Here is a 15,676-nt window from a genome sequence, read left to right on the forward strand (position 1 = left end):
TTCAAACCACCAAATTAAAGCCTAGGAAGTTTCTACAATGTTTCCCAAATTTTCAACCCAAAAATACTAATTAAATGACTAAATCAATGATATATTCATGTAATTTAACCAAACCCCAGTTAGAATCGCTTACCCCAATCACTCCCTTGAAAATCTCTCCAAGAATCGCCTCAATCTGAGCTCCCAAAATCAAATTGTGAAATATAACTCAAACCCTCCTTTTTTATATTTAAGAGTCTGTCCAGATGTCATTCTTCGCGATCGCGAAGCACAAAAACTAAGCTGCTAAGAATTAACTCTATGCGAACGCACATAGACCCACGCGAACGCGAAGACCAAACATCCCTGGCCTACGCGATCGTGTACAGCCCCACGCAACCGCATAGAACAACGCATGAAATCCCCAACTCCTTCCTTTCCTCTACGCGAACGCGACTTAACCCATGTGTTCGTGATGCACTGACGGCCAAAGCTTCGCGATCGCGGACCTTCCCACGCGACCGCATAGCACAGAATCCCAGCTGCCCAAAATAAGCCTACGTGATCGCGGACCTTCCCGCGCGATCGTGTATAAGGAAACCAGACCTCCAACATCACCAATCTTCTAAGTCCAAATTCCAACCCGTTAACCATCCGAAATCCACTTGAGGCCCCCGGGACCTCAACCAAACATACCAACAAGTCCTAAAACATCATACGAACTTAACCGAGACCTCAAATCATATCAAACAACATAAAAAATACGAATCGCACCTTAATTCAAGCCTAATGAAAACTAATGAATTCCAACTTTTACATTCAATGCCGAAACCTACCAAATCAATTCCGATTGACCTCAAATTTTGCACAAGTCATAAATGATATAATGGACCTATTTCAATTTTCGGAACGAAAATCCGAGCCCGTTAACCACAAAGTCAACTCTCGGTCAAACCTCTCAACTCTCCAAACTTCTAATTTTTTCAACTTTCGCCATTTCAAGTCAAAATCACTTACGAACCTCCAAATCATTATCCAGACACACTCCTAAGTCCAAAATCACCATACGGAACTATCGGAACCGTCAAAACTCCAATCCGGAGCCATTGACACATAAGTCAATATTCGGTCAACTCTTTCAACTTAAACTTCCAACCTTGGGACTAAGTGTCCCAATTCCTTCTGAAACATCCCCGGATCCGAACCAACTGTCCCGACAAGTCACATAACAATAATTGAGCATAGAATAAGCAGTAAATGGGGAAACGGAACTATAATATTCAAAATGACCGGTCTGGTCGTTACAAGTGGATAGATTGTATATATAGAGATAGACAGAGGAATTGAAAATGAAAGCATGTAACTGTATGCGGTGATGAATCAATAAAGAAATTTCTTCACCAAAAACTTTTCGATGCATCTGGTTCCGTAATATGTACTGGAACTTAAGACTAAATTATATTTCTTCATTCCAGAATTCTTGAAAAGAATATTAATGATCATACTCAACTTCCTGCAATTAAATTATTGTGATTTGGGACTGTGTCACTAAGATGACCCTTGCTATCCATTTAATAATATGATGTATTTTGCAGTACTCTTTGTCTAATTCGCAGTTCTCCTTTGAATGAACATTTGAACTATCTGCCATTTTTCTTTCTTTGCGTCTTTTGGATAAAGATTAAATCTGAGATGTGAATTGTCCTAATCACAAAGCATAAGCATTAAATATAAACGTAAGAACTTTTCACTTATAAGGGTAAGCATTCATATACACTTAGAAGTTTTCAAATATTAAGGCAGCTTAATTAGGGTACAAATCATTTAGTGCCCTTGTACACGTATAAGTTCTAGATAATTAAAAATAACAACCACAAACTCATCGTTAGCAACATCGAAACGACATATGTGTCTCTCTTTCACTCGATTACATCTCAAAATTCAACAAATTCTGCCGTCATCGTATGCAAATATATCACGCAGAATTTAAATTTATTAACAGTATTTCAAAAGATACAACCATATATCTTGATTTCTCCATTATCGATAATGGCAGACTACAAGTTGAAGTGTCTGATAAAATTAATTCCGTACATTAGGAAGGCCGGAATATCAAAATCAAACAAGTAAAAGTATTTGTTGCTATTTTATCTTATAAAGAACGTTTCTTTTTTCCTATCATCTAGTATATATTTTGAACCTATTATCGAGAATAGTGTTTAAAAAGGCGTTTTCTGGGCGAGGCGCATCAAAAATGCCCCGAGGCGATGGTATGGGGCGAAAGTCTCAAGAGGCGTACGCCCAGCAATATGGGGCATACGCCCGGGCGTTTGAAGCGCGTTTTTGTAGTGAGGCGTAAGCCCTAGAGACTTTTTCAAATTAAAATAAAATTCGTTTAATAAGTCATTCATATACTACCCAAATTCTCAAAAAGTCAACTTGTAATTACTCAAAAGTTTTAAAAAAGAACTGAAAAGTATTAAATTTAAAACTCATGACTATTTTTTATTGATTGAAGCCCTAATTATAGTATTTTTCACTTCTGTATCTTGTCCGCTAGTATGTTAATATCTCTCAAAAGCAACGAATATTCAATTTTATTTTTACAAATACAAAGGGAACTTCATTCTACTTCATAGCAGCAAGATCAAAGTTCAAATTGCAAGTTAGTCATCCTTTTTGTTCCTCCATGTAGAAAACTTTATTCTTTTGACTCAAGTTACTTGTGTTTGTGAGTAGCGTATAATAGATTGTTTTGACTAGTTTTTTATGGGGATGGAGCGCGCACGCGCGCGCACACATACACACACACACACACACACACACACATATATATATAATTTTTTTCAATATTTATGCGATTTTACCTGTTTATAAATATTTATTGTAATTATATTATTTTATAAAATATTAAAAATTAAATACTCATGGGGCTTACACCTCGCTGAGGCATGTGTAAAACGATTCGTCTTACGCCCATGTCTTTTAAAACACCGATCGAGAATACTTAGTGCAGTAAAATTAATATTTTCTTTTTTGATTTTTTTTCCTGGTGGATCATTAATTTCTCCTAGTATGTAACTATGTATCACCTTAACTAAGAGAGTTTCTTTTCTTAATTGGAGTTCGGTCGGCAAATAGGGGAAAATATAAATGGAACGAAACTAGTCACATGTATAGACAAACGTCAAAAGGATCGGAGTACTCTTTGATGTAGACAAAAAGCCACCCTGTCAATTGTTATTTTTCTTATTTTCTACACGACTTTATCTTACACTTTGTATCCATGTGATAGTTTGGAACGATATGCTAATGATTCATCACTATCTCAAATTGTACCAAATATAGACAATATGTTCAAGCAAGCTAATGTGCACACAGAGGTAGCTTTGACCTGGCACCTTCTAGTGAATTTAGACAACTATCTATATTTACATTGAAAGAAGCATCACCACAAGTTCTCTTTCTTCCGTTATCATGCTTTGTTTTTTAGTAACACTCGTTCGCAATAAATAGCGGTATAGGATAGTATCCATATCCTCATATGCACAAAGTAAATAGGATTACTACTCTATCAAGGCAATTTCATGCATGGCTATTCACCGAGTTGCTTTTCTTGCTCTTCTCCTTTTGTCTGGTAAAGTCTTAATTATTCTCTTTTATGTCAAATCGTCTTTTCTTTCGTGCAATACTGAAGAAATTAAAGTCTTTTCTGTTCAGTTAATTTACACAAAAGTGAATCGTTGATTCCTAATAGGACATAATTGAATTAATTGTAGGAGCAGTTCTACTAGGAAGTAAAGTGGAAGGTGCAGATGGCAAGGCTTGTACTCGGAATTGCGATCCAGATGTAGCTTACATGGTTTGCCCATCTACTGGACAAAGGATTACTAAACCATGTGTCAACTGTTGCTCAGCAAGGAAAGGTTGCAAACTTTTCCGCAGCAATGGATCTGTAAAGTGTACTGGAACTTAGCTTTTGTCAATTATTTATAAGCTACGTACAAGGCCACTACTTAGGATATCTATGCAATAAGGCTTGAGAGTATATATATTCTCACATGTGATTTGTACTATATATTGTGTATGGTATTTCATTCCTTGTTCAATTAATTAAGTTTTTACGTGACCTGAAAAGAGTAGTCTTCTTATATTATTGAATAAGTTGGTATATGTTCAAACAGTTTGAATGTCCAGGGACACCAAATGTAATAAACTAGTAGTAAGGAATCGGTGATTTTCCAGAATTGCTTAGCAATGCTTTTCACATATTTGTTCTGCTCTTCTTTTAGGACCAGTGGCAGTGGGAACTGTTAAAACGTTGACAAAATAGAGTATGTTTGAAATTTTATGCACCGATAGTAAATTTTTTACACAATCAATACTTTCTCCGATCCACTTTAATTGATTTTTTGGCTTTTTTTTGTGTTCCACAATATTTGATTTTTTCAAATATCAAGAAAGATTTTTTTTTTTTCCAAAGACTCCCTGGGAGTAAAGAGCCTGGGAGTATATTTTTTTTTTTTAAAATAAACAAATAAGATTAATATGATCAATTTCATTGTTAATTAATGCTAAAAAAATTCTTTAATATATGTAAAAACAACAAAATTCAATTAAAATTAACCAGAGAGAGTAAGTAATTACAAGTAAATCTTTTAATATGCATTAATTGGTAATAAAGTAAAATATAGCTAACCTATTGGATGCAATATAATAGGGCATATTCCACAACACGACAGTATTATTGAAACGAAAAAACACCATTCATACTAATTTAATTGATTTTCCCAACCTATTGGATGCAATATAATAGGGCATAATAAGACACATATATGTTTCTTGGTTCTTGCAATAAGACACTGTACTCCTTGAATGAAACAACATATATATATATATATATATATATATATATATATATATATATATATATATATAAATTACACATCTTCCAATTATTTTTGATTTAAACGATTAGGTGAACAACAATTTAAATTAACAAAAAATTATACTGGGTGGACCTCTAGAGCACTTTTTTTTTTTTTACCCCAATAAGAAAATCTTACAGCTTCTTTAGCCTTCTGCCGGACTTTCTTTTTCTTCTCTTCCTTCTTCCTTCTTCTTCTTCCAATAAATTATGAGCGCACAATTATAAGTAAAAAATAATGAAATATGCGGTGTAAAAAATTATATATGTATACTTATTTGTGGTTAGAATTGAGTGGGTAATAATGAGCTTATATTGCCACAAATATTTGGATTGGTTTAGATTGAGAAAATTGAAAAACATCATTGTTGGGTTTTGTTTGAGCTTGGAAAAAAATCTTATTGCAGCAGGCAAAGTGGGTTTCTTAATTTTTGAAGGTTTAAGTTGAATCTAACCATTAAAAATTATTGAAATTGATATTAGAAGGTTGAATATTAATTATGGAGTCATTTGGTATTGATTTGGACCAATTTTGAAGCAACACATCATAGTAAAAATTTTGCGCAATAGTTATGGCAACCGTTAGAAATTTATGCCTAATTATGACGATTTACCATGATTTTTACACAACAATTATGAAGACAATCAGAATTTTATGGTCAATTATACAAAAACTATGTTAACCGCTAGAACTTTGTGGCCAATTACACAAAAATTATAGCAACGGTTAGAATTTGTGATGATCATCATAATTTGTAAAAATTAAGACAACCGTCAAAATTTTATGGCTAATTACACAAAAAATATAATAACCGTCATGATTTTGTAGTGATCATCATAACTTACCGTAATTAATCAAATGTGAAAATTCTGACAATCGTCAGGAGCTTGCCCAAGAAATTCTGACTAGCGCGCTTCAAAATTCTGGTTGAATGCTACTTTTTCAAAACTTTTCTTAATTAGATTAAAATTTAAATGATGACATTAAATGATCCTATTTGTGCAAATTGTTATAAAATAAAGAATGTAAAGTAAACACAAGTATAGAGAGAAACTGATATATTATTCAAACTTCAAACTTATGTACATAATGAACTGATCGAAAACTCCTTTATTTATAGAAGAAAGAAAGCAGCTGTGAAGCTTTTCTTTAGCTGCTTGTAAGGTGTCTGCATGAGCTGCTTGCAACTTGCCTGTTTAATAAGAAGTTGTTGCAAATCATTTCATTGAGCTGCTTGCAACCTGCCTGCATCAGCTGCTTATAGATAAATTTCAACAAAGTACTAAATGGATAATCTTCTTCAGGAAGATTATCTATAGCGGAGTAATAAATAGGCATCCACAGTATAATTATTTTCATAACACTCCCCCTTGGATGTTCATTAAAAGGTATTGTGCCTCGTTAAAACCTTACTAGGAAAAATTCCTAGTGAAGGGAAAAGAGTACACATATTTAGTAATACGCATTGCTAACTACCTCATTAAAACCCTTATAAGGAAAACCCTGTGGGAAAAAACCTTAGTAAGGAAAAAAGAGTACATCGCGTATTTTACTCCCCTTCGTGAAAACCTTGTTTCAAATATTTGAGTCTCCGTATTCCAATCTTGTATACCATCTTCTCAAAAGTTGAAGTTGGTAAAGATTTAGTGAATAAATCTTTCGGATTGTCACTTGAACAGATTTGTTGCACATCAATGTCACCATTTTTCCGAAGATCGTGTGTGTAGAATAATTTTGGTGAAATGTGCTTCGTTCTATCTCCTTTTATAAATCCTCCCTTCAATTGGGCTATGCGTATGCGTGCAGCATTGTCTTCGTATAAAATTGTGGGTCTTTTCTCACATTCCAAACCATATTTTTCTCGAATAAAATAAATTATTGATCTCAACCATACGCATTCCCTACTTGCTTCATGAATAGTTATTATTTCAGCATGATTTGAAGAAGTAACAACAATAGATTGCATTGTGGAGTGCCATGATATGATAGTACCTCCACATGTAAACACGTACCCGGTTTGAGATCTAGCTTTATGGGAATCAGATAAATAACATGCATCTGCATAACCAACAAGATCTGCACTACCTTTGTTAGAATAAAATAAACCCATATCGAGAATTCCCTTTAAATATCGCAATATATGCTTAATCACGTTCCAATGTCTCAGTGTAGGAGAAGAACTATATCTTGCAAGTAAATTAACAGAAAATGCTATGTCAGGCCTTGTAGCATTAGCAAGATACATTAGCGCACCAATTGCACAGAGATAGGGTACTTCGGGACAAAGGAGTTCCTCATCCTTTTCTGGAGGTCGGAACAAATCTTTATTCACTTCAAGTGATCGAACAACCATTGGTGTACTCAATGGGTACGCTTTGTCCATGTAAAAGCGTTTTAATACCTTTTCTGTATAGGCAGATTGATGAATAAAGATCTCGTCTGCTAAATGTTCAATTTGCCGACCAAGACAAAGTTTTGTCTTTCCAAGATCTTTCATCTTAAATTCTTTCTTAAGATATTCAATTGCCTTTTGGAGCTCTTGTGGAGTTCCAACAAGATTTATGTCATCAACATAAACAGCAAGTATAATAAATTCTAAAGCCATTTTCTTTATAAAAATACATGGATAAATAACATCATTTATGTAACCCTCTTTCAGCAAATATTCACTGAGGCGATTATACCACATGCGCCCAGATTGTTTTAAACCGTACAAAGATCTTTGTAATCTGATTGAGTACATTTTCCGAGATTTTGAATATGCTTCAGGCATTTTAAATCCTTCAGGGATTTTCATGTAAATTTTATTATCAAGTGACCCGTACAGATAAGATGTAACCACATCCATTAGATGTATTTCAAGCCTTTCGCGTAAGGCTAAACTGATGAGATATCGAAATGTTATGGCATCCATAACGGGTGAATATATTTATTCATAATCGATTCCAGGTCGTTGTGAGAATCCTTGTGCAACAAGGCGAGCCTTGTATCTTTCAACTTCATTTTTATCATTCCTTTTTCGCACAAAATCCCATTTATGACCAAATGGTTTTATACCAGCATGTATTTGGACTACTGATCCAAAGACCTCTCTTTTAGCAAGTGATTTCAATTGCGATTGAATTGACTCTTGCCATTTTGGCCAATCAGATCTTTGTCGACATTCTTCAACAGATCGGAGTTCAAGATTCTCACTATCTTGCATAATGTTAAGTGCAACATTATATGCAAAAAAATTATCCACCACTATTTCATATCGATTTAAATTAATCCCATCACCAATATAACTTATTAAAAGTTCCTCACTCACTTGAGTCTCGGGTTCATTGATTTCTTCAGGAATCTCATAATTAATCAGATCTTGGGTCTCTTCAGGAGATCCCTTCATAATATCATTTTGATCATTTGTTGATTTTCTTTTTCTAGGATTTCGATCCTTAGAACCCAAAGGCCTACCACGTTTCAGGCATGCTTTAGGTTCACTAGCTCTCATGCTAGTAGATGGTCCTGCTGGGACATTAATTCGGATATGAACATTCTCTGCAGGGATATGTGACTTAGTTATCCTTTTCAAATCAGTAAATGCGTCTGATATTTGATTTGCTATATTTTGTAAATGGATGATCTTCTGGACCTCCTGATTACATATAGGAGTACGTGGATCAAAGTGAGAAAATGATGAAACTTTTCACATAATTTCTTTTTTGATTTCCTTTTTCTCTCCCCCTAATTGTGGGAAATTTGTTTCATCAAATCGACAACCTGCAAATCGAGTAGTAAATAAATCTCCCGTCAATGGTTCAAGATAGCGAATAATAGAGGGTGATTCAAACTCAATATATATTTTTAACCTTTTTGGGGGGCCCATCTTATTGCGCTGTGGTGGTGCTACTGGCATATATACAGCACATCCAAAAATTCGTAGATGGGCAATATTTGGTTCATGACCAAAAACTAATTGTGACGGAGAATATTTATATAATGTGTCGGTCTGAGACAGATAAGTGATGCTGCGTGCAAGATAGCATGGCCCCAAACAGTAATGGGCAATTTTGTTTTCATAAGTAGTGGTCTTGCTATTAATTGCAGTCGTTTAATAAATGACTCTGTAAGGCCATTTTGAGTATGAACATAAGTTACAGGATGTTCAACTTTTATCCCAACTAATAGACAGTAATTATCAAAAGCTTGAGATGAGAATTCTCCAGCATTATCAAGGCAAATAGCCTTTATATGATAATTTAGGAATTGTGCCCTTAATCGAATTATTTGGGCTAATAACTTTGCAAATGCCAGGTTGCGAGATGATAGTAGGCACACATGAGACCATCTTGAAGATGCATCTATTATGACCATAAAATATCTAAAAAGTCCACTTGGTGAGTGAATAGGTCCACATATATCCCCATACATATGTTCTAAAAAGGCAGGGGATTCAATACCAACCTTCATTGGTGATGGTCTAGTGATCATTTTGCCTTGATAACAAGCATCACAAGAAAATTCATTATTTGTAAGAATCTTTAGGTTCTTTAATGGATGCCCACTCGAATTTTCAGTAATTCGTCTCATCATTATTGATCCAGGATGGCCCAAACTGCCATGCCAAAATACAAAAGTATTTGAATCAGTAAACTTCCGGTTTACGATAGAGTGTGCTTCAACTGTACTAATCTTTGAATATTATAAGCTAGAAGATAAAGTTGGTAACTTTTCTACAATGCATTTCTGGCCAGAAATATTCTTTGTAATACAAAGATATTCCACGTTCATTTCATCTATTGTCTCAACATGATATCCATTTCGGCAGATATCTATAAAACTCAACAAGTTTCTTCGGGACTTGGAGGAGAACAATACATTGTCGATAATAAGTTTTGTTCCCTTAGGCAAAAATACAATAGCTCTTCCGGAGCCTTCAATCAAACTTATATTACCAGAAATTGTAGAAACATTTGCTTTTTTCTTATGCAAATAAGAAAAGTATTTCTGATCTTTGAATATGGCATGAGTTGTTCCACTATTAATTACATAAATATCTTCATGATTGGTCTTTGATCCAAATATAATTTGAGGATTATCCATGTTCTTCAAAATGACATAAACAAAATAAATATGATAGTAAACATTATTTTCAAAGCATAACTTTTATTTATGTACAACAATTACATAACCATACTATCTACTACAAACAATAAAAATTAAAATATTTATATTTCTACATATTCTCTACCGATCACATGACTTGTTTCTCCTTCTGGGAGTGTAAAATAATCAGCTACATCCAAATGCATGAAGTCTAAATAATCTTCAGAAATATAATTTGCTTCAGCATTTTTTTCTATCTTCTTCAGGGAGGCTTGATACAGCTCTACCAGGTGCTTTGGCGTACGACATGTACGTGACCAGTACCCTTTTTCTCCACATCTATAGCATGCATTTTTTGGCCTTGCTGCTTGCACCGCTTCATGCTTTTGTTCCTTCATTTTTCACTGCTGGTGGTGAGAAGGGTTCTTTGGTGCATTGTTATTACCACGATTAGAGTTTCCTCCCCGACCATGGCCATGACCACGACTGGGGCCACGTCCTCTTCCACGCTTAGCTTGGTGAAAGTTCGTCTCATTCACTTCAGGGAATGGACAAGAACCAGTAGGTCGGCTTTCATAATTTTTCATTAATAGCCCATTATGTTGCTCGGCTACAAGAAGATGTGAGATAAGTTCAGAATACTTTGTGAATCCCATCTCTCGATATTGCTGCTGCATGAGCATATTCGAGGCATGAAAAGTGGTGAAAGTTTTCTCCAACATATCATGATCAGTAATATTAGCACCACATAGTTTTAATTGGGAAATAATTCTGAACATAGCAGAATTATACTCACTGATAGATTTAAAATCTTGTAGCCTTAGATGAGTCCAATCATAACGTGCCTGTGGAAGAACGACTATCTCCAGTTGGTCATATCTATTTTTTAAATTATTCCACAATATGACTGGATCTTTAACAGTAAGATATTCTATTTTCAGGCCCTCATCAAGGTGTGGCGTAGGAATATCATTGCTTTGGCACGGTCTTGGTTTGATGCCTGATTTTTTATCTTTGATGGTGTCTGCCGACCCATCGCATCAAGATAAATTTCGGTATCAAGCACCCAAGACATGTAGCTTTTGCCCGATATATCCAGGGCTACAAACTCAAGTTTAGAAAGATTTGACATTATTTAAAAAAATAAAGTTCGTACCTCTGATACTTTTAAAGTATTTTCTCGAGATGGTAGAGTCTCGTGCTGATAACGTGTTATAAAATAAAGGCTGTAAAGCAAAGACAAGTATAGAGAGAAACTGATATATTATTCAAACTTCAAACTTATATACATAATGAACTGAAAACTCCTCTATTTATAGAAGAAAGGAAGCAGCTGTGAGGCTTTTCAGGAAGCAGCTGCAAGGCTTTTCTTTAGCTACTTGTAAGTTGTCTGCATGAACTGCTTGCAACCTGTCTGTTTAATAAGAAGCTGCTGCAAATCATTTCATAGAGCTGCTTGCAACCTGCCTGCATCAGTTGCTTGTTGATAAACTTCAACAGAGTACTAAATGGATAATCTTCTTCATTATCTATAGCAGAGTAATAAATGGACATCCACAATATAATTATTTTCGCAACACAAATCAACCTTAAATTAATTGTTCTATAGTATTTTAGAGTTAGAAGTCAGCAGAAGGGCCTGGTTGGGCCGGAAAGACATGGCCCTGATCAGTGACCAGGGCTGGTAATAGCCCAAATCCCTATTAGGTACGTGGATCCATACAACTTGGAGAGAACAGCTATCTTATTATAGTTTATATTGATGTTCATGATGTTTTCCTGAGCCGATCTATTTTTATCGTAATTTTTTTATCTGAATGCTAATTCATTCCTTTATCAATATATAAAGTTACGGATGCATGCATCTACCTTAAATCAAACAATAAAAAAATGTATTATATTTCTTAATTTGTAATATAGTTATTTTTGTTTTAGTAATTTTAAAATTTGCATGTTCCTTGTTTTGGCAACCAGGTTGTAAAAATAAAGTAGAAGAATTAGAAAAAACGAAATGCTTTCTCGAAGGTCTTAACAAGGCAACAACGTCAACCCCCACCCCCACCCCTTCTTTCAAGGAACTACGGAAAAGGATTTCAAAAAATAATTTTGAAATAGAACTTTAACAGCTTAATGAAAAGCTTCACTCTGTAATATTTTTTGTAATATAAGTTGACTAATGTTTTCAGCTCATATAGAAGCTTATTCACGGAACCGCAAAATCCATATGTTACAGATCACATGAAGCAGGCCTTATTACATAAAATAGATTAATATTTCGCCTTCCAACTGGGAATCAATAACAACAACAACAACTCAGTATAATTTCACTAATGGGGTCTGGGGAGGGTAGTGTGTACGCAGACCTTACCCCTATCCTGAGATAGAGAGGTTGTTTCCGATAGACCATTGACTCCCTCCCTCCAAGAACTCTCCACCTTGCTCTTGGGATGAGTCAAACTCACAACCTATTCGTTGAGAATCAATAAATACTTTTAAATATTTAAATGGTTGCAGGCAGTGGCGTGCGGATGTCATTTTAGATATGAATACATACATTACGATTGATATTCTTTGGCTTTAGGCCCCAAAACAATTAAGGCCTAAAGCCACTAAAGCAGTTACTTTTAAATATTATATATATATATATATATATATATATATATATATATATATATATATATATATTCTTTGACTTTTAGGCCCCAAAACAATTAAGGCCTAAAGCCACTAAAGCAGTTACTTTTAAATATTATATATATATATAATACAAATTAAATTTTGCAATCATATGTTATTAATTTTTATCAACCACTACGTCCATATTTTCAAAGTTTATACTATTGACTATTTAAAAATATGTAATGTAATTACTGTCACGCCCCGAACCTGGGGGCAAGACCGGCACCCGGTGCCTCACCTATCCTTGCATACCAATTTGCGACTAAGGGACTTTGAACATATAATGTCATACTTTGGCCGTGGCCATATTGTAAGATAATTTGCGAAGCAAAATATAAAACTGAACGGAAGCTAACGCTGACTAAACATCAATATAAAGCTGGGCTGACAAGGCCGTCATAACTACTATAGCTGACAAACCAACAAAATATACATCCACCATCGAGCTATAATCGGTGGGCAGGCCCCTATTGGTCAACCTCTGATCAGATGATAAGTTATATACCGAGTCTACTGTGGCCGAGCGCCTATGAGCGAGCCCAGCATAGCCGAGGTACAGAGCCTAGTATGGCCGAGCGCCTATGAGCGAGTCTACTACGGCGGAGCAGTTACACGTTCCGAGCCTTATAGGGCCGGACATCTATTTTATTTACTATACTGAGAGAATTGAGTCGGTATCAGCAGGTAAGTATATCTCCAGATCATCTTTGACTCCCAGTTACTTTCAATTATTATATTATCAGTTCAGTTTCATCTTTCATTTATTTTATTGCCTTGCATACTCGATACGTTATTTCGTACTGACGTCCCTTTTTCTGGGGACGCTGCATTTCATGCGTGCAGGTTCAGACAGACAGACGGGTAGACCTCCTCAGTAGGTGTTGCTCGAGTTCAGCTTTATCGATAAGCTCCACGTCCTTCGGAGTTGCCGGGTCTAGAGTTTTATGTACATCTTGTGTATATATATATATATAGGTTATGGGTAGGCCGGGGCCCTGTTCCATCCTGTCAGTTAGTGCAGTATGTTGGATTTGTAGGCCTTGTAATACTGTAATACTGTATATATATAGACCCTCCACTCTCTTGACTGGAAGAAGATAATACTCAATTGAATATGAAGTCCCGATAAGAGAAAATATTGTAACTTATGAGACTAGGATAATATATATAAATTCGGGAGTATGAACTTCTCTTTATGCCTCGTTATCAAACGCATGTAGTTACGAGATCATGCCAAATGAAGGAAGGGCTTAACCTTAACATACTTGGAGTAGGGAAAAATCTATATGATATTTTTGGAAAAGATTGCACCGTACTCCCTTAGAATCGTAAAATTCCGTTGCTATTATGCAGTATAATTTCGTATGAAATTTTTGCTTAAGATCGTTACCTTGCTGAATTTTTAATCCTTCTCTCTTAATGAATTTGATCAAAATATTGTATAACTTTTCTTGCTAAAGCTATCCGTCACTTTGAGGATGTAAATCTCTTCATTTTTGTGAATTAACGAAGTCTTTTGATAACATTCTTTATCCCAAAGAGATAAGGTACCCATCTCTTGAAGTGTTTCCACCTTGCAAGGTGATTTAAGAGTCACTTAATGGATTCCATGTGGCTGCCACGTTGGGGAGTTAATTCTTATCCCATAATTATCCACTTAATTCCTTACTCAATTTATTAATCTCCCATTAACCAATAATTACCCAATTATCCACATAATTATGAATTATCTCAAATTACTTAAAATACTACTCGCTTTTAACACACTTTATACACCTTACTATCATGGTCATGCAGTACCTTGTATGGCACTAGTCCATAAATACTGGGTACTATAGCTCGAACCGTATTTTTTTTCCAAATCGACAATCTTCAACGAAACTCATTTTCTTTGATTCGTTTAGCCTTTAACCTTCACGGCATTTTACTTATCGCCTATTATAAATATTATAAGTGCTTATAATCTCAAGATAATCTCATCCCCGAGTCTACTTCGATTATCTGAAGACGAAACTTTAACGTACGAAAATGCGAGATGTAACATCTTTCCCCCTTAGAAACATTCGTCCTCGAATGTTTACTCTTAGAGACTTTGGAAAAAATTTTGCCAGGGTCTCCTCCGTACACTAGACTAAAATCAACTTGTACGTAGCCAGAAAACATACTATACATGCCATACATGGACAATGTCTATAAACAGCAACACTTGGCCTCACAGAGTTGTCCATTATAAATTCTGAAAGTCAAAAATAAGAGCTTACCTGATGACCTACTATCCTGAATAGGGTTATGCTAAGGTATCCCACCTCGAGCCATATCTTCAGTTTGAAATAGGTGGGGGTATTTAGACTTCATTTCCTCCTCTGTTTCCCACGTCATCTCTTCCACATTCTTGTTTCTCCATAAAACCTTCACGGAGGCTACCTCCTTATTTCGTAGCTTACGGATTTGTCGGTCTAGGATGGTAAATGGAATTTCCTCGTATGACAAGTCCTCCGTAATCTATACATCATCTATGGGCACCACTCAGGTAGGATTGCCAATGCACTTTCGTAACATAGATACGTGAAAACCTGGATAGACAGACTCCAATTCCGAGGGCAATTCTAACTCATAAGCAACTTGGCCCACTCTCCGAATGATCCTATAAGGCCCAATATACCGTGGGCTAAGCTTGCCTTTCTTGCCAAACCTCATCACGCCCTTCATAGGTGACACCTTTAAGAATACCCAGTCATTAACCCCGAACTCTAAGTCTCGTCGCCGCACATCAGAATATGACTTCTGACGACTCTGGGCTGTCAACAGCCACTCCCGGATAAACTTTACTTTCTCTACGGCCTGCTGAACCAGGTCTGGCCCATGTAACCCAGATTCTCCAACATCAAACCACCCTATAGGAGATCTACACTTACGCCCATACAAAGCCTCGTACAGAGCCATCTGGATACCAAGCCATGCACCTACGGCCAATCCCTCCACAATTGCGAAGACACCAAAAG

The 15,676-nt window shown here is 35.6% G+C and overlaps 1 protein-coding gene across 1 annotated transcript; it reads left to right on the top strand.

Annotated features, from left to right (window-relative positions):
- Positions 1–3,454: 3,454 nt before the first annotated feature.
- Positions 3,455–4,092, top strand: LOC104094127 (proteinase inhibitor PSI-1.2). The gene is made up of 2 exons (XM_009599994.4): positions 3,455–3,616; positions 3,759–4,092. Exons 1-2 carry the CDS (start codon positions 3,571–3,573, stop codon positions 3,953–3,955), a joined length of 243 nt encoding a protein of 80 aa, XP_009598289.1. The 5' UTR covers positions 3,455–3,570; the 3' UTR covers positions 3,956–4,092.
- The last annotated feature ends 11,584 nt before the right edge of the window (positions 4,093–15,676 follow it).

This window comes from Nicotiana tomentosiformis, chromosome 6 (genome assembly GCF_000390325.3).
Source record: "Nicotiana tomentosiformis chromosome 6, ASM39032v3, whole genome shotgun sequence".
Taxonomy (NCBI): domain Eukaryota; kingdom Viridiplantae; phylum Streptophyta; class Magnoliopsida; order Solanales; family Solanaceae; genus Nicotiana; species Nicotiana tomentosiformis.

Bases quoted from the DNA above. Each gene is read 5' to 3' on its own strand.
- LOC104094127 (XM_009599994.4), top strand. From the start codon at position 3,571: ATGGCTATTCACCGAGTTGCTTTTCTTGCTCTTCTCCTTTTGTCTG. The intron at 3,617-3,758 runs GTAAAGTCTTAA...AATTAATTGTAG, and splicing joins TGCTCTTCTCCTTTTGTCTG to GAGCAGTTCTACTAGGAAGT.